The 18,521-nt window shown below is 42.2% G+C and overlaps 1 protein-coding gene across 1 annotated transcript in view; it reads right to left on the bottom strand.

The window, feature by feature from the left end:
- Positions 1-469: 469 nt before the first annotated feature.
- TAX1BP3 (Tax1 binding protein 3) overlaps positions 470-18,521 on the bottom strand; it is a 30,509-nt gene continuing 12,457 nt past the window's right edge. Inside the window, exons 2-4 of the mRNA XM_088453662.1 lie at positions 12,307-12,426; positions 11,096-11,173; positions 470-5,676 (exon numbers count right to left, since the gene is read on the bottom strand). Of these exons, the coding sequence (XP_088309788.1) occupies positions 5,539-5,676; positions 11,096-11,173; positions 12,307-12,426 (336 nt within the window). The 3' untranslated portion in view covers positions 470-5,538. The remainder of the gene's footprint in view (positions 5,677-11,095; positions 11,174-12,306; positions 12,427-18,521) is intronic.

The raw sequence follows: 18,521 nt of genomic DNA, 5'->3' as shown, positions 1-18,521 counted from the left end.
TAGCTATTATCTTCTAGAAGGTGCTAGTTAAATGTTAAGTAGAATTTGATTGGTTGCTACGGGCAACATCACTTGTAACTCACTTCTAAAAACTCTCACTTTAGTAAATTTACCCCTGAGTCTGACAGATCAGTAGAGATACAGTGTCGGTAGTCACAGAACTGGTGAGGAAGGTGCTCCCTTCCCATAGATAGCGTCACATGTACTTGAACTTCCTGTTTTAACAACTAAACGTTAGACAAAGTGCTGGCACTGCATATAAGTATTAATAGAAGTGGATTATTAGGTTACTAGTAGATTCATAGGCATTTAGTGAGCTGCATTTGTAGAATATAATAGATCTGCTAGTTTATATATAGGAAATGTTGGTAACCTCATATTAAAATGTTACAGACAATGATCTGATCACAGTGGGAAAAAAAAAAGTAAAATTAAACATGATGAAATACAAGACAGACAAATACAGGTCAACTTTTAATATCCAGTTTGTGTTTTATTCCATTTTTGTGTACAAACAGTATAAAAACCTCAAATAACGTATGCTTTAATACATGGTCAGTCTGGCACAGTTTGGTCAGCAGTGCAAAATTAGTATTGTCTGAGTGTATTGATAAGTACAACTTTCCTTTATGGATGTCCCTTGATGAACAAGTGGTCTTACACTGCACAGTAATTATAGAAATTACAAACAAAACAAAGAGGACAACAGATCTACAAAAAGTTGTGATTATACAGCAGAACACACAAAAGGACAAATAAGTTTTATGGTAATATACAAAGTGTCGAATTTGGCATCCACAGAAAGAAAGAAAATAAAAACGAGACCACAGCACAGTGTCAATTTTGTGAAATCGAATAGAAATATAACTAACATTTATAGGTTGCTAAGAGTTTAGTGAATGAAAGCAAACATCTTATTGGCTGCTCTTGGTAACACCAACCCTTTTCCATTTTAAGAACGATCGCTATAGAATTTAGTTTTCATAATATGTGCAATAGCCACTGTTCCCTAAACCTCACATTTGGTCCCTTGAAGTTATATACAAGACTGCTTCCAATCTAATATATAAACCAGTACTGAAATACTGGGGGTTACACACAGTCTGCCATATGGATAAAATGTTTTGCTAAATCCTATTCATTGAACCTATTTCTATATCATGCATTAAGTGTACCCATCACAAACACATCCACAGCAGCCATTTTGTAGCCTAAACCTATTTACATGAGAACAGAGCCTATGGGGTATAAAGCTTCTAAAACAGACAAGTGGTGGTGTTGCCCAAAGCAACCAGATTAGATCATTTCCTACAGTGATTGGTTGCTATAGATAACTCCACTTTTTATATTTAGAAGCTTTAGTTATAAAACTACCCCTATAAATCTTCAGACATGAGGCTTAAACACAACATCACTACTTCCTAGTGAATTTATAGGCTGAACATTGGTACAGTCCACAAAATAGCTGGCAGAACCATGAGCAGTAATTACTATCCACGTGCTGTGGAATATCACGGCAGTGAACGCAAGATATAATCCGCATTAGTGGAATGAAGCAAATCGTGTATAAAATTAGCAGCTAGAGTAAGACGCATTCACAACAACTGCCTCTTACATGAGAGAAGATTTCTAAACTATCCTAACACTACAAGACAGTAACAGACAAAACAATAAACAAGTGAAATGTATGCCAACGGGTAGAACAGGCCAATGCAGCTGTCCAGCTATAGAACACCAACTCCACACAAGCCGATGCTTAGGATGACAGGCGTTACTACAACCGCATCAGGTTTACAGAATCTATAGAAAAATTGTGTGACAAATACAGAATTTAAAAACTTAGTAAGAACAAATTGTGACAGTCCATAATCTGAGGATTATAGCACCTGTCACTTGCATTTGGTGGAGACGGACATTGTGTAGGCTGAACCAGTATTCTTGAGAAGGCAGCCTAACAATTCACTAGACACATCACTAGACACATCACTGAAGCAAGATGCAAAATGTGGCTTATGCCTCATATATGATGTCACCAATTTCTAGTAAATTAGATCAGCTTATGCAATGGCTGCCTCTATAGTGTGCAGGAACCGGGTAAACTTTAATAACGCAACTTCAAAGAATTGCTCTTCTTCAATCACGTGGCAGTTTGTGGCTGTGCATCTCTCAGATCCTACAGAGACTTAATGTGAAGGTGATTAGAATGTACCTGAACTATCACCCAATGATTGTATGGCAGCATTATAAGAAAACATAACATTTTCTCAAAAACTCCAACTGTATGTTTCCTGTACCAGACAGATGAAGGAGTTGGTCATTCTGAAGAAACAGCTTCCTACTGTGTTAAACTACAATCCCAAATGTCTTAGTCTCGTGGATAATAGATAAGCTATAGGTCATGAATATTTGGTATACTGGAAAAGCATCAAACTTCATCACCAGACAGACCTCATGCCTAAGTCCACCTGCCCATCTTATATAAGGGGGTTGGCATATTTCTTGAGTATCTATGGCCAGACAGCTGCATCATATGTAAACTAAGCTTAAAAATTAATAGAATTTTGAAAACTGGCATCCAATTCAAATAGTGACAGATATTCAAGAATGTATCATATGTTTATGTAATAACCTAGCAACGAACAGCTACACTTGTGTAGTTTTAGGGTTCCATGTGATGCATTTAAAGCTCTGTATATTTGTTTCTCAAAGGCAATACCACAATCTGGTACAGATACCTGTAACACCTGCAACACACAGACCTAAACTCTGTACTATAAAGGCACTTGGTGTTTCTTACAAGAGAGAGTATAATGCATCACTGCACGCACAACTTTTAGTGTTTAAGGCACCTTGAGACATTCACACAGATATATGTAAAGGTCACCATATCATAACTAAACTTTACATATTTAATATTGTATATAGTGTTGTAAGTTTGCCAGGAAGTCTTACATTATTGGCCATTCAAAATACTTTGGTAAGAAGTCAGGTGTGTTATAAAACATTTATCCCAGTATTATAGTTTTGGTCACATACGGTCTACCATATCATGTTCCTGAAATGCTGTCATATTAGTGAACATTACGAACACCCCTTTAATATTACATTAGTGAAAGGAAATGTTTGTAATCAACAATACAACAAAACCATAGGAACAATATGGTTAGTAAAAGTCTTTGGTACATAATTACTGATAGTCCCTTGTAACGCTAGACAAATTCTGTTAGTGGTTAACAATTAGCAGAACCTGCGGCGACCTCTTCACAGAAAGCCTCCAACATACCATGGTCTATTTAGTAATCACCAGTTTTCTAAAAAGATTGGTCCTTATGACAAAGAGTTGTGTTCCCAGACACAACATACGCAATACAAAATAGATGACGAGCGGTTAAATGAAACTAGTCTAGTGGTTTATTGTGCATCTCTGTATATTGTCTCATTCATGTGTATTTTAATGTGTGCTTAAAAAAAACAAAACATAAAGATCAAAAAAAATGTATTTTTAAAAAATAAAATGAACGCTGGATGAATTGTATAAATAAGTTATAATATTGCTGAAATGTTGTAGTACCAAGTAGGATTTTACTTCAGCCATGTGCTATTAACAGACAACTCATATCATGTATTCTACAATTATTTAGACAGAAAAATTGTTATAAAAACAGAAATTAAAATACTAAAATTAGTACTTAAAAGCCACTGAACTTAAACCGGAAGAAAAGCTCCCACTGAATGCGTGCACGCACGCACGCACACACAAGAAAGACTAATCACTCTGCTGAATATATACATGAAATAACTGGACAGTTTATACTTAACCAAGTATATCCAACATGTGTGCTCTCACTTCTTTAAAGCCGGTGACCCAGCCGACGGTGTGATATGATAGAATGATACATCGCATGCGTCGTGCGACACTGCATGATCCAGTGTAAGGTAGTACGATGTGTCATAACGGCACCTGGTCATTCACCACATCGTCCCATCTATTGTGCAGCACAGCAGATGGGACGATGCAATGAACAACCTTCGTGCATGCAAAATCAGCCATATACACTATACGATGTGTACGATATATTGTTCCGATCCGCCTCGGGACGATATATTGTATAGTGTGTACCCAGCTTTAGGCAGACTTGCTTTGCAGGAATACAGTATGGATTGGTTAATTTATACACAGGGTAGGGGCAATGATGTCAGTCTCAGCTTTTTGATCTGTATCGCATCCATCTGGCCATGGATGTGGGAGGAGCTTCAGCTCTCAGGAATGGGGAGGTAATACATTAGTATCTCTGCTAGAAATGGACAGCTATAATAGGAATGTGGTCATAATACCGACCGAGGGGATTCCGGCGTTCAGGATCCCGATGCAGACATCCAGATGGTAAGTACCGGGGCTAGGGTTAGGCACTAGGGGTGGGGGATTAAGGTTTAGGCACCCACTAGGGGTAGGGAGAGGGGGAGGGTTAGGATACCGACTGACAGGTGTCAGTATCGATGCCGGCATCGGGATCCTGACCAATAAGATCTCAAGCGCCGGCATCCCGTACCCAAGCCCTATAATATAGGCCAAGAAATTATGCAGATAACATCTGTTCCCTCTAGAACACAAGAGAAAAACACACTAGTCCAGACAGGCCCTTACAGCTTAAGTCTATGTACATAGGCAGGGGGCAGTGTCACTCTTTGTGTTTGCATCCAATAACTTAATAATAATAACAATAATGATATATCTGACACATCAACTGGAACTTTAAGTTCAGTGGCCTGTGATATAATACAGTGACTCCAGCAGTCTAAAAATGACAAGATAAAAAACAAATGATGGAAGTTTTCTGTGTTAACTATTTTAGCCTTTCCCCGTAATTGCTGAATTTAGCATATATAACGTATTATTGAAATATTAAATCTAATTTCAGAGAAATGAACAATGACAATCAGTGATAAAGAGAATGTATGTTTCTGCTACAGAATGATTACAGGTTGAGTCTCCCATATCCAAACTGGTTGGGACCAGGGGTATTTAGGATATCGGAATATTCCGGATTTTGGAATAATCGCATACCATAATGTAATATCTTGAGAATGGGACCAAAATCTAAACATAGAAATGCTTTTGTGTTTCATATACACATAGCCTGAAGGTAATTTTATACAATACTTTTAATAGTTTTGTGCATCAAACAAAGTTTGTGTACATTGAACCATCAGAATGCAATGGTGTCACTATCTCAGTCATGCTAAAATAAATTCCGTATTTCGGAATATTTGCATTTGGTAGACTCAACCTTTATTAACAAATCTGGCACCTTATGAAAATCAAACTCTGGTGATAATATGGTGACACAGTTTACACTATTTATTATTTACCTCACATCTGAAAGGTAAAATATCACGTGGTTACTGGCAAATGTCAACACATGAGCTGGTGCTGAACTAGAATCCCCATGAATGTTACCAGCTCATGTATGTGCGATTGCCTGTAGATAAACCAGTGCACAAAGATAAAATGACGGGATGGACGGTGTAATCAGATCTCTATTGTCTCATTGAGTGTCTGACAGCCTCTTGCAAGGATCTCCTGGTCACTAGGAGTCGGACAACTTCCTCGTTCTTCTTGGTGAGACGCTTTCTGGCCTGGTCATGTGTGACCATAGTCATGTCCCATCCATTCACCTGAGAGAGAGATGGGGTGCTTAGTACAGGATAAGCACACAAATTACAAGTTTCAGTACTATCAAAAGGCATTTTGTAACATTCACAAAACACATACATTGGAGCTTGCATATAGTGACATGATCTGCCATACATAGTGGTCCTGATTCGGAGCTGCATGCAATCCCTTTTCTGGTGAGATCTTGCGAATTTTCACACTTTGTATTAGGGGTGAGCGGGTTCGGATTTCTGAAATCCGAACCCCCCCGATTCGAGTCAGGCTCGACTTTTCCCGCCTGACTCGGATCTGAAATCGAGGCAAAACGTCATCATCCCGCCTTCCGAGTCTCACGGGTTTTGGAACCTATATAAGGTACCCGCGTCGGCGCCATTTTCTCACTCGGCTGTGGACAGTGAAGAGGGAGGGTGGGAGTTAGGGCTGGCTGGGCTGTGTAGTGTAGTGTCGTGTAGTGCAGAGTAGTGTTGTGCTGTGCTGTGCTGCGCTGCTGTTGTCCACTACTTCAAAGTCCATAGGGGCTGGCTGGACTGTGTTGTGCAGTCAGTTCTCCATAGGGGCTGTGTCCACTCCTGTGCAGTGTCCCAGTCCTAAAGGGGTGCTGTAGTGTTGTCCAGGGGGTGCTCTGTCCATCAGGAGTGCTCCCCCCAAGTGCTAAAAAAATATTTTTTGTGTGTTTGTGAATTGTGTGCGCAGTAGCCGCACGTGCATCAACAAAGTAGTGCCAAGCGTGCGCCTGTGTCATAAGTAAAGGGCCGGCTGGCTTGACCGTTAAAGGGTGCTGTAACCCCCAAAGTACACTCCAAACCAAAAAAATATATATTTTCTGTGTTTGTGACTTGTGTGCACTGTGGCTGCACGTGCATCAACAAAGGAGCAGCGCCAAGCGTGCGCCTGTGTCCCATAAGTAAAGAGCCGGCTGGCTCATTTCTTAAAGGGTGGTGTAACCCACAAAGTGCACTACTCTCCAGCAAAAATAAAAAAATATTTTCTGTGTTTGTGTGCGCTTTTACCGCACGTATATATCAATATAACATAAATGGAGGACCAAACTTTCTACGATAAAAATAAAATAGGGAAAGATCAAGAACCACTTCCTCCTAGTGCTATTGCTGCTGCTGGGAGTTGTTCATCATCCCAGAGAGGAAGTAGGAACATCACTACTTTTACTAAACAATTGACCCTCCAACAGTCCCTAGCGATGAGGATGAAGTACGACAGCAGTCATCCTGAAGCAAAACGTATAACTGAGGCCTTGACTGCTATGTTGGTGTTAGACGTGCGTCCGGTATCCGCCATTAGTGCAGTGGGATTTAGACAATTGATGGAGGTAGTGTGTCCCCGGTTCCAAATCCCGTCTAGATTCCACCTGCATCCTCAAAGCAGCAGCGACAAGCGTGCGTCTGTCTGTTAAAGGGTGGTGACACCCTCAAAGTGTGCTACACAAACAATTAAAATATTCTTTTTTTTTTTCTGTCTTTGTGAATTGTGTGGGCTGTAGCTGCACTTGCATCCTCAAAGCAGCAGCGACAAGCGTGCGTCTGTCTGTTAAAGGATTACATCGGTGACAGCATCCAAGTAGGCATGTCAGACAGTCCGTACCTGTACTGGCAGGAAAAAGAAGCAATTTGGAGGTCCCTGTACAAACTGGCTCTATTTTACCTGAGTTGCCCCCCCTCCAGTGTGTACTCCGAAAGAGTGTTTAGTGCAGCCGGGAACCTTGTCAGCGAAAGGCGTAGGAGGTTGCTTCCACAAAATGTGGAGAAGATGATGTTCATAAAATGAATTATCAACTCTTCCAGGGAGACCAGCCTCCAGAACGTACAGAGGGACCTGTGGTTCCAGCGGGGACGAATTAATACTCTGTGAGGATGAGGATGTACACACTGAAGAGGGTGAGGAAGGATGAGGAGGATGAGGATGACATCTTGCCTCCGTAGAGCCAGTTTGTGCAGGGACAGATTAATTGCCAGCTTGTTTTGTGGGGGCCCAAACGAACCAATCATTTCAGCCACAGTTGTGTGGCAGACCCTGGCGCTGAAATGATTGGTTTGTTAAAGTGTGCATGTCCTGTTTATACAACATAAGGGTGGGTGGGAGGGCCCAAGGACAATTCCATCTTGCACCTCTTTTTTTTTCTTTGCATTATGTACAGTTTGGGGCCTAGTTTTTCAATGCCATCCTGTCTGCCACTGCAGTTTCACGCCTAGATGGGTCACGTGTTTGTGCCGCCCACTCGTGTCGCTTAGCATAGTCATCCAGCTACCTCGGTGCAACCTTTTGGACATAAAAACACTATTGTGAGGTATGAGGTGTTCAGAATAGACTGGAAATGAGTGGAAATTAAGGTTATTGAGGTTAATAATAGCATAGGAGCAGAAAAACCTACAAATTCTGTGATTTTAGCTGTTTTTATGCTTTTTTTAAAAAAAATACAGATCCAAAACACAAAACCCAGAACCCAAAACACGGAAGGGTGGTTTTGGCAAAACCAATCCAGATCCAAAACACGAAGAAAGATCCAGATCCAAAACCAAAACATAAAAAGTGGCTGGTGCACACCCCTACTTTGCATATGTCCAAGCTGAGCATATACAACATTGTGCAACTAGGGGTGAGACAGAAACATCTCCATTTGCAACTGATGGGCATTCACACGTAGGATAAGTGTACCAAGAGGGTATGTAGATGGCATTGCGGGCTATTCAATGTCATAAGAACACAGATATAAGTCCGATATCACATGGATCTCTTCTTGCACCAGGTATAGGGCTGGTGTAGGTGCACGATGATAGTGATAACCGGTACTTTCACAAGCGGATGGATAGAGGCGGCCGACTCTGAATGCAGATGAAGATCCACATTCAATGCCGAGCATGCAATGTTGCCGACTTCAGGGCCTGATTCAGAGCCGGACGCTCTGAACGAGCGCCCGCTCTGAATCAGGGTGTGTTTTTTGTTTTTTTGCGAGGCGGCCTCGTGGACGCTCGCATAGCTGCGGGTTACCACCCACAGCTTATGCGAGCGTCCATGATGATGACCATCGGGCTTGCGACGAGACCCTTGTGGTAGGGTCTCGTCTGCCGCAAGCCCTGGAGTGATTTTGGCTCTATCAGAGCCAAAATCACTCCCACTGACATCACTAGTGATGTCAGTGGGGCCGGACCCAGACGGTAGGCGTTCCCATGGGAATGCCTCCATTTGGCAGGCACGCCCCTGGCACGCCCACCAAAGGGGGCGTGCTGTCAATCACCATCAACAGCACGCCCCCTTTGGTGCGAGACCCATAACGACGGCTACCCGTCGTTATTCGGGTCTCGTGGAGGCGCCTCCGTCGTGTGCATGCGCATTTGGGAAACATCGACCCGCTTGCGAGCGCTCAGCGCTCGCGAGCGGGTCTGAATGAGACCCTCAGTGCAATTCTGGCCCATTGTGTATTATGGAATTTATAAATACTCTATGACAGCTTGGCAAACTTGTTTTGTAAAAATGCACCATGTAGATTAATGGATTCATACACAGACAGGGCAGGGATATCACAGTAATTCAAATGACTGGATTATTATCAGTTTAACATACCAGTTCCCATTAGAACACTGTTTCAATTGTGTCTGAAAAGCTTCTGCTGCCTGTGGCGGGGAGTGGGACAGGTAAAACTACTTTATAACACAGCTGCAGGGGGCTGGAACCTATGCAGTAGTGCAGACAGAGAATGCACGGTCAGATCTCAGTCACTCAACAAAATCTTCTGCCAGCCTTGAGAGATTCTAAACAGCTGTTGATCAGGAGTACTGCTAATTTTTCAGTGTTCTCCCCAGAATTTTTTTCCAGCTGGGTGGCATCAAAAAGTAGCCGGGTGGGGGCCTTCGCAATTATGCGCGCCGGGAAAAGGGGTATCTCCCTTACCAATCCAGCCCGACAGGTCTCAGGCTGCTCCCCCACTGGATCTCAGTCAAAAGTGCCAATTATGCAGTGCCCCTTGTATTTGTGCCCTTTATACAGTGCCCCCTGTAGTTTTCCCCTTTATGCATTGCCCCCTGTAGTTTAGCTTTGCCCTTATGCAGTGCCCCCATTAGCAGCCCCCTATATACAGTGCCCCCAGTAGCAGCCCCGTTATACAGTGCCCCCAGTAGCAGCCCCGTTATACAGTGCCCCCAGTAGCAGCCCCATTATACAGTGCCCCCAGTAGCAGCCCCATTATACAGTGCCCCCAGTAGCAGCCCCCTTTATACAGTGCCCCCAGTAGCAGCCCCCTTTATACAGTGCCCCCAGTAGCAGCCCCCTTTATACAGTGCCCCCAGTAGCAGCCCCCTTTATACAGTGCCCCCAGTAGCAGCCCCCATTATACAGTGCCCCCAGTAGCAGCCCCCATTATACAGTGCCCCCAGTAGCAGCCCCCTTTATACAGTAACGGATACTCACAAAAGAAAAAAAAAAAATAGACAACTTACCTGATCCCCGTTCTCTGCTGCTACCGGCCCGCTCTGCACTATGGGAGAGACGTCATGACGTCTATCCCATCAACCGCTGATGGGAGATGAGTGAGCTCCAGCCGGCTCCCTCCGTGGCCACAGCAGCCAATCAATCAGAGTCTGTATGACTCTCATTGGCTGGCTGCGCTGCTATGACAAATACACAGCTGCCGCTGGCGGCTGTGTGTTTGTTTCTGTGTAGGGCAGACCGCTACTCACTGCGGTTTGCCCTACACTTGTGGGGCCCTGGGGACACTAGCGGCGGGTGCGCACCCCGATGCAATGCACCGGCTGCACTGCCGCTAGTTCTCAGTGCAGCTCAACTGCCGGGTGGTGGGGGATTTTTACCGGGCGGACCGCCCGACAGATAAAGCATGGGGAGAACACTGAGTGTGATCTGAAACTACCTAACTGCAATCACAATTTTATGGGCAGGTTTTAGTCATTTTGTCTAGTAGTTTTATACCTAAAATAACAACACCATATACATATACACTAAGATCGCACCTGCTCATATAAAATATTATGCTGCTAACTAAAGTTACTCAATGGCAGAAATAAGTTAGAAAGGTAGAAAATGTGTCTCATATTATAATTAGACAAAAATCAAAAGAAAAGTATTTTGGATTAAATTCTTTACATGTAAAAACTTTACAGAATCTGTATAGAAGTGGTCAGCATTCAAACTAGATTACAGCTAGTGTTCCCACATACCTTTAGGACAAGCTTTAATGAAGTTAATGCTAGATCAGACAGGTACAGATGTGTCCTTATACATCTCTGCTGCAGTTGTGCCCCTCTCGGCGTGCCAGGTCCTGTGAGGCTCTGCAACGCTAGCAGGGTAGCACGGGACCTGGGGGCTCACTCACGCCAGGCAAGTCTTGCTGCGTGGCGATTTGGGGCTAGATGTATGATCTGTAGACATGGAAAATGAGATGAGCATGTGTTTTACCTGCATTATTTTGTCTCCCATTTGAAGTCCAGCCACTTCAGCAGGTCCTCCTTCAGTTACCCTTGTAACATAGATGCCCTGCAATTGCAAGCAGTTAAGATGTGTTTCCTGTATCCTAAAACTAGTCCATCCGCCAAAAAATGAGAGCTGTCCCCAATTTTGCAAAAAACAGCAACAACAACCACCAATGTGAACAGTTTTGATTTTCTCTTATTGTGGAACTAAATGAGCAAACTGTCCATAAAACTGAATGTATTTGCTCTCCAAGAACACTGTACACAAGAACGGTTACCTATATCTAGCAAAATGGATTTTCAACATAAAGGATAGCAGGGGTTAAAAGGTGGCGATGGGGAGGGGGGATCCCCAGTTTACAAAAATTATGAAGAGATCATTGAATATCACATTTTACATGCAATTATGAAAGAACAGACCCGTGACCATTCTTTTTAGATATTCACTGCTGAAGCAAAGCAAATCGCTACTGTTATGGTGCCCACACACATAGCGACATTTTACACGATTTGGCCGATTTCGACGACGAATCGGGTAAAAAAAAAGTACAAATCGTGAGTTTATACTCACGAGTACGATGCCGATGCGCGTCCCCGCTCGTCGTACATCGCATCTTCTGATCTGCCGTGCTGTAGGGCAGATTAGCCAATCTGGGATACAATGCATTGGCTGCAAGATAGATCTTTCGTCAGATTGGACATTTTTAACTCCAAATCGTGATCACGACAGCAAGGGAGCTCCCGTGAAAGTTCATGAGGAAATTGGCCATAAAATCGTATCGTGAGGACATCGGTATGTGTGTGGGCACCCTACCGCTCTGCACACGATCCGACATCGTGTACGATTTCCATTGAAACTCCCCCCCGGCAGCTCTGCACACAATTTGGTCCATCTTCAAACGATCTATCGTGCATCCGTGACTTTTTTCCAGTGCATTGCGTCCCAGATTGCCAGATCTGCCCAACAGCATGGCAGATCTGACGATGCGATGTGCGACCAGCGGGGACGCACATCGCATCGTGAGTGGGGACTCACGATTTGGGCATTTTTTTACACGATCTGTAGTTCCAATGCGTCGGAATTGGCCAGATCGTGTAAAAATAAAAAAATAAAAATCGGAAAATGTGTAGGCACCTTTAGTTATCCTCCCGACTCACAAATTTTTTTTTTTATAAAATTAAAACGGAAAGCCCCACCTTATCCGTCTTGTCCTCTGAAAAAGGGTTCTGAGCGGGGTCTTGGTCAATGCCACCTCCAATACTGAATCCAAGGATCAGGTTATCTCCCTGACGGAGTTTATGGATTTCAACTCGTTGCTTAATAAAAGGATAAGAGACCGGGGTTAGGCATACTGTAAGCATAAGTACATAAAACACACTCTTACTTTAAATCTTTCCCTAATTAATTGTGCCCAATACACTGTACAGAGTCTTTACAGTTTTATGCAGTCACTCATTGTAAGCCATGAGAAAACGTATGAGTTTGTCATCTCTTCACCTGACCCCAGTTATATATTCAGAACTCAACCAAGCCAAGCCCCTAAGATATTATACTGTAAGAGCCTTATCTGATGCGAAGAAAAATAATAGACGGGATCTCGGAGATGCATAGCGCGCGAGAAATAACAGAGCGCAGTCTACTGAAAGGTGAGCTCTGCAAGCATTAAAACATCCACAGGAAATAGACACGAATATGACAATTATGGACACAGATTTTTAAGCCACCAGTGAAGAAAAAAGCATATAGAAAATAGGGACACACAAAGCAGACTAAATGTAGACATGAAAACGAAGGGTAACACATCTGAAAATAAGAGGAGCTAGTATGGCTGAGTGGAGATTGGGACACTTGTGAGGGTGGGCCAGTGTAAGTTGCACAGGTTGGAGTAGGGCAGGGACGGACTGGGGCTGTAGATCAGCTCTGGAAGTCGCCCAGTGCGCTCGCTCGTGAAGGGGGCATGGTTGTTTCAAGGGGTTTGTGCCGCAAGTCACGGGGGCCTGGCCTCAGGGCACGCCCCCGTCTCTTTCCGGCCGAGCACAGCGCACCGCCTCCACCCCTTCCGTCTCTCTAAGCTCATAGTGAATCTGGAGCCGTGGGACACTTCCGCCCTCCTCGAGCCGGGTCTGAGGCCATCGGCCCTTCTGGCATTTGCTAGAAGTGCCTGATGGCCAGTCCGGCCCTGGAGTAGGGAAAGCTCTGAGGCAGACTTAATTCAGCGAGCGGTTATTAGCTAACCTGGAAGTGTAGGGCCAGCTTTACACTGCAATCCAACCAATTTACAATCAGATATTTGTATTTTGACCCTCCCTCTTATAAGCATGCTCCTATAGAGCATCAAATATCAACACATAGTTCTTCAGTATCAAAAATAAACTGTAGTACACATCCATAGTGCATTATACCCATGCTAATGAACACACTGAAAAGCCAAATTTGCACATACTTTGTAAATAACAAATAGAGCTTATCTTGGGTTCTTTAAAATAAATCCAGTCCTGAACCGTATACTTCTTTATCCTAGTCCAGGGATTTCAACAAATATATAATCAAACTAATCACCACGAAGCAGCATTATCACACAATTTATTAAAAAGTACTAAAAGTTATACAATCTATTTACAGCAGCTTTAAATATCAGCACATCTATTGCCAGACAGGCGATTGCTCCAGATCTGGTCTCTGGAAGCAACTAGCCAATACACCAGCTTTCTAGGGAAAAAACCGCAAGAGGAATACAATGCGAGAGGCCACCCAAAGCTTTCAACTTCTCCTTAAATGTGAAGCCCAATGGATCCACAGAGAAGCATTCGCTCTAAATAATCCTGTCTGTTTCCATCCCCTTGTCTTAAGTATTGTTATATGCATTCCTAGGATGCACTGAAGTAATTTACTTTAAGAATAATTATTAGCACATAATGTCCTTAATAATATAGTGCCATTAATACTTTTGTTTTTAATAATAAAGCTGCATACACACACGATTTTTTGAACGATTATCGTTAAACGATAATCGTTTGTAAAAATCGTTCACTTTCTGAGTCAAACGATGAACGATTTTCGTTCATGTGCGTTCACGTTTGTAGTTCAGTCAGACTTGTCAACTCAACGATTTTCAGTAAGGGAATATGCAAAAATCGTTTGTAGTTCTAAAAAAATCGTTCATTACATTTAAATGAACATAGTAAATGAACAACTTTAGTAAACGATTTTAGTTCATTTTTTCAAGTGAGAAAATCGTTTACTAAAATCGTTCATTAACTAAATCGTTGTGTGTGTATGCAGCTATAGAAATACTTGCAATATAAAATTTATTACATTCATGCTATTAAGATTGAATATTTATATATTCAATAGCATTATAATCTTATTTTCATTAGGGATGAGCGGGTTCGGATTTACTCGGTTCTTATCGCCACTTTACCGCAAGTTCGGATTTATTTTATTGGCTCTTCAAAACACGTGATAGCCGATAGCCAATAAAATGTTGCTTTGAGAACCGAGTAAATCCGAACCCGCTCATCCCTAATTTTCATGCATATTACCAATTTGGTGTGTTGGTCTATTCTGTTTTTTCTGGATAATGCTCTATATGATTCTTAGGACCAAGGACCCCTAATTAATGATATTACACTTGGAAGAGTGTCCGATTCTTGTTCCTTTTTAAGCAATTTATTATGAAGTGATTGTACCTCTATGGACTTTTCATTTACATTTTTTAGGGGGGGGGGGACACTTTAATTTTATTGTAATTTTTTTGCACATTGTTGTGGATTTGAGTGAAACATGGAGACATTATTAGCAGATATTGGTTATGTTACATAATCTAAAAGATTCTGTGAGAAAAATATCGCAAATATTGCTTGCTAACACGGAATCCTTGGAATTTGATGTGGACAATGCTAGTTAAGTCTAAAGAGATTTGGTTAAATTAAAAGACAAAACATGTGGAATTGTCTTTACATGGATTAAAATGACCACAGTACCATAAAGAAAATCTTATACCACGAGGCTTTAGAATTAAAAAGCAACCCACGTTAGGCCGCTACAATAAAAAGGAGTTTTGCCGTGAATTGTACATGATACTTAACTAGCGTTAATTCGACCTAATGATTCGGGATGTAGTCTGGAAGCCGACGGTATAAATGCTGACCACCGGCTTCCAGACTTTCTAATCCCGGCGTGGTACTAATGACAGGCGTCGAAAACTCCCGGGGGGACTCAGGTGTAGGCTGCAAGGAAGGGAGGGGGGGGGACGAGGTTAGGCACCCCTAAGGGAGGGTTAGGGTTGGGGGGGGGGGGAATTAGGTTAGTGATACTTACCTTAGGGACGATCGGGGTCGTAATACCTACTGCACCCAATGATTCTTGTAATACAACAAGTCAATGCTGATATTGCTTTACTTGAGAAGGAGATCAAATTGTGTAAAAGCACAGGTTTACAAATACTATCTACTGACTGACTATCTAAGATATCCAAGATTGAAACAACTATTAACACATTCAGGGCAGATATACACTGAAAGACCATCATCTTCCAGGCAGCGGCAGGTCTTCCCTGTGGCTGCTGCTGCATGTGTACTAGCGGTCTGCAGAAATATCTGTCCATCGGCTATGCAGAACGACGTCGTTCACAGACATATCTCTGGTACACACTGGCCAACAGGCAGCAGATAGATTGGTCGATCAATTGATCGGCCAATATATCTGTCAGTGTGTACCCAGCTGTAGATTCTCACACTTCACAAAGTGATTCAGATACGGCGTGGACCTTGTACACTTTTTTTAAAAGAACTAGTGGCTACCTGCAGCAAACACAAACATGGAGGCGCAAACCCTGTAGAAGGAGAGGGACCAGGACCAGGTCCAAAGAAAGTCAGGACAGAACCAAATACAAGAACAGGAGAAAATAATATTTCTTAATTTAAAGGATTATGAAACAACCACTGGAGTTATTTGTATTATCTAAAGGGCTTAATTTTGTGAAAATCTTTAAACAAGCAGCTTTCATACTAGAGGTAGATTTACATACATTTCAGAGAATTAAAACTTAAACATCATTTTGGTTGTAAACCAGTAACAAATAAACCATCAGGTCCCTTGAAAGGTAAAAGCACTTTTGAACCTACTGTTAATAGTTGTTACATTGAGACCTTTATGAAATTAATCAAATGAGATACCAATTCCAGAATTAATCATCAAAAATCTTATTCTAATCTTTCAAAAGGAGCAAATAGATGCTATCCATAGCCTAAGAGACAATAATGCAATTACCATTCACCCCGCTGATAAAAGTGGGGGACTGGTAATTATGAATAAATCAGATTACATTAAAGAAATTGCCCGGGTTTGAATCTTCAAGTTATTAAGTTTTATTACGTAATGTCGTCCATATCCATTCAGTGGAAGGCCCAGAACAGACTCCCCGGGTCAAAGGTCTATCCAGCGTACACCAACGGGAGGTCCGACCGGGAACCTGACTCCCCTAAAACCTGGCCAGGATCCAACTGGACCACCTCGCGTTGGTTTCAACCCAATCGGTGGAAGGGTGTCCGAATGCATAACCGAACAGGCAGACAAACAAACAAAACAGACCCATGAATGTTATACAAGATTAGCTGATACTCAAAGTTATCAGAAATTAATTTGTGATCCTACTATAGGCTATAAAAGGGAAATAGCATAATCTTGATGGGTTTAAAGAATTAATGGATTAACAATACAGCAATTTTTTTTTATATCAACTCATGTATATACCACTCATGTATATTTTACCAAAGCAGCGTTCCCGCTAGGCTCTTTTAGCGGGGCGCCGAGCCCTGCCCTATTTCTAAAGGGCACAAAGCATCCTGCCCTCCGGCACGGCACCCTGTTGAAAAAGCCTGCGGGTGCCATCCCCACCCGCGGGTCGCAGTGTCCCTCAGGTGGGGAAAACTGCGGTGTAGCAGTCACCGCCGCCCGGCACCCATTCACACTGACAGCAGTGCTTGGGGGCAGCCCAGAATGTCCGTAAGTGCTGGGCACGCGCCCAAGAGTGACGAAAAGGGGACGCGTCCGAAAGATATGCCCTTTTCATTGGTCACGCCCTTTTTGGGCGCACGCAGATGTGCCCTTTCTCTAGGTCTGGCGCTGGCGCCCTGCCCGGCGCCAGACTTAGAGTGAACACTACAAAAAGGTACATAAAACCCTGTAAAGCCCCCCACAGGCAGACCACTTATTTCTTCATGTGGATCATTATGTCAGACACGTTCGCAGTATGTTGTCTATTTACTACAACCTATGGTTCAAATAATGATTATTATTTGAAGGATACTACATATTTCCTCAATAAATTGAGTTAACCCCCCCCCCCCCCCGCTGGCGATTATTTACTCTGGACATAGTTCATTTATACACACGTATACCTCATCATCAGGTGGGAATTGAAGAAGTCAGAGAGATTGCTAGTATAAGTATTTTATACGGGTCCTGCAGTAGACTACTTGATATTATTGATGTGGAAAATTTTGCTCAAGAATTACTTCATCTTTGAACTGAATACCTTTTATTTACAACAGCAATGGGGTCCAATATGGCCCCTGTATATGCAAATTTGTTTATACATACATATGAGAAAAGACACATTATGCCACACCCATTGGCTGTTTACATTTCATTTTATGACCGCTTCATTGATGAGGTGTTCTTAATTTGGACTGGAAGCAAGGTAAATGTATTGTCTTTTTTGACTCTCTAAATACTACAAGTAATGAAACCAAATTTACATTGAAACATCCAGATAATGTACCACCATGTCGCTAAAATTCAATCAATATAGTGGAAGGACAATATGCAACTACAGTATAGAGTAAACCAACGGATCTGAACACAATGTTGGCAGCAGACAGTTTCCATCCTAGACCACTTGAGAGGGTTGAAATTTTCCCAAATGGTCCAACTTGACAGAATCACCTCTGACAAAAAAAAAAAATACTCCTGCAGGCGCTCAAGGAAATGGTCAATAATTCATACAACACGGATATGCTGAAACAAAAGTTAAAGAAGCAATGGAAAAATGTTTAACCATTGATCGCATTAAATTTTTATACATTCATCTATAGAAAACTGGACCATAACGTATGATTTTTTTTAACCACTTTTTAAATAGGGTCACACATAGTCAAGAGCAGTGTTCATTTTGACAGATTTTAAATTTAGTTTTAGTCTTAGTCACTTATGTAAAATTGTAGTTGGTTTTATTTTAGTCTTTTTTGATTGGTTTTAGTCAAGATTTAGTCAGTGGACTTCAGTTTTCAATTCAGTCTAATTTTAGTCAATGTTTTAGTCATAATTTTTGCAAACAGTTTAATGATACTGTAATGCATTTTACTGTCTAACTTTTTTCTCTAAAATTTCCTTGAGAACTTGAAGTCAG

Source organism: Taudactylus pleione, unplaced genomic scaffold (genome assembly GCF_031769625.1).
Source record: "Taudactylus pleione unplaced genomic scaffold, aTauple2 ptg000585l, whole genome shotgun sequence".
Taxonomy (NCBI): Eukaryota; Metazoa; Chordata; class Amphibia; order Anura; family Myobatrachidae; genus Taudactylus; species Taudactylus pleione.
This window is presented reverse-complemented; position numbering and strand designations above follow the sequence as displayed.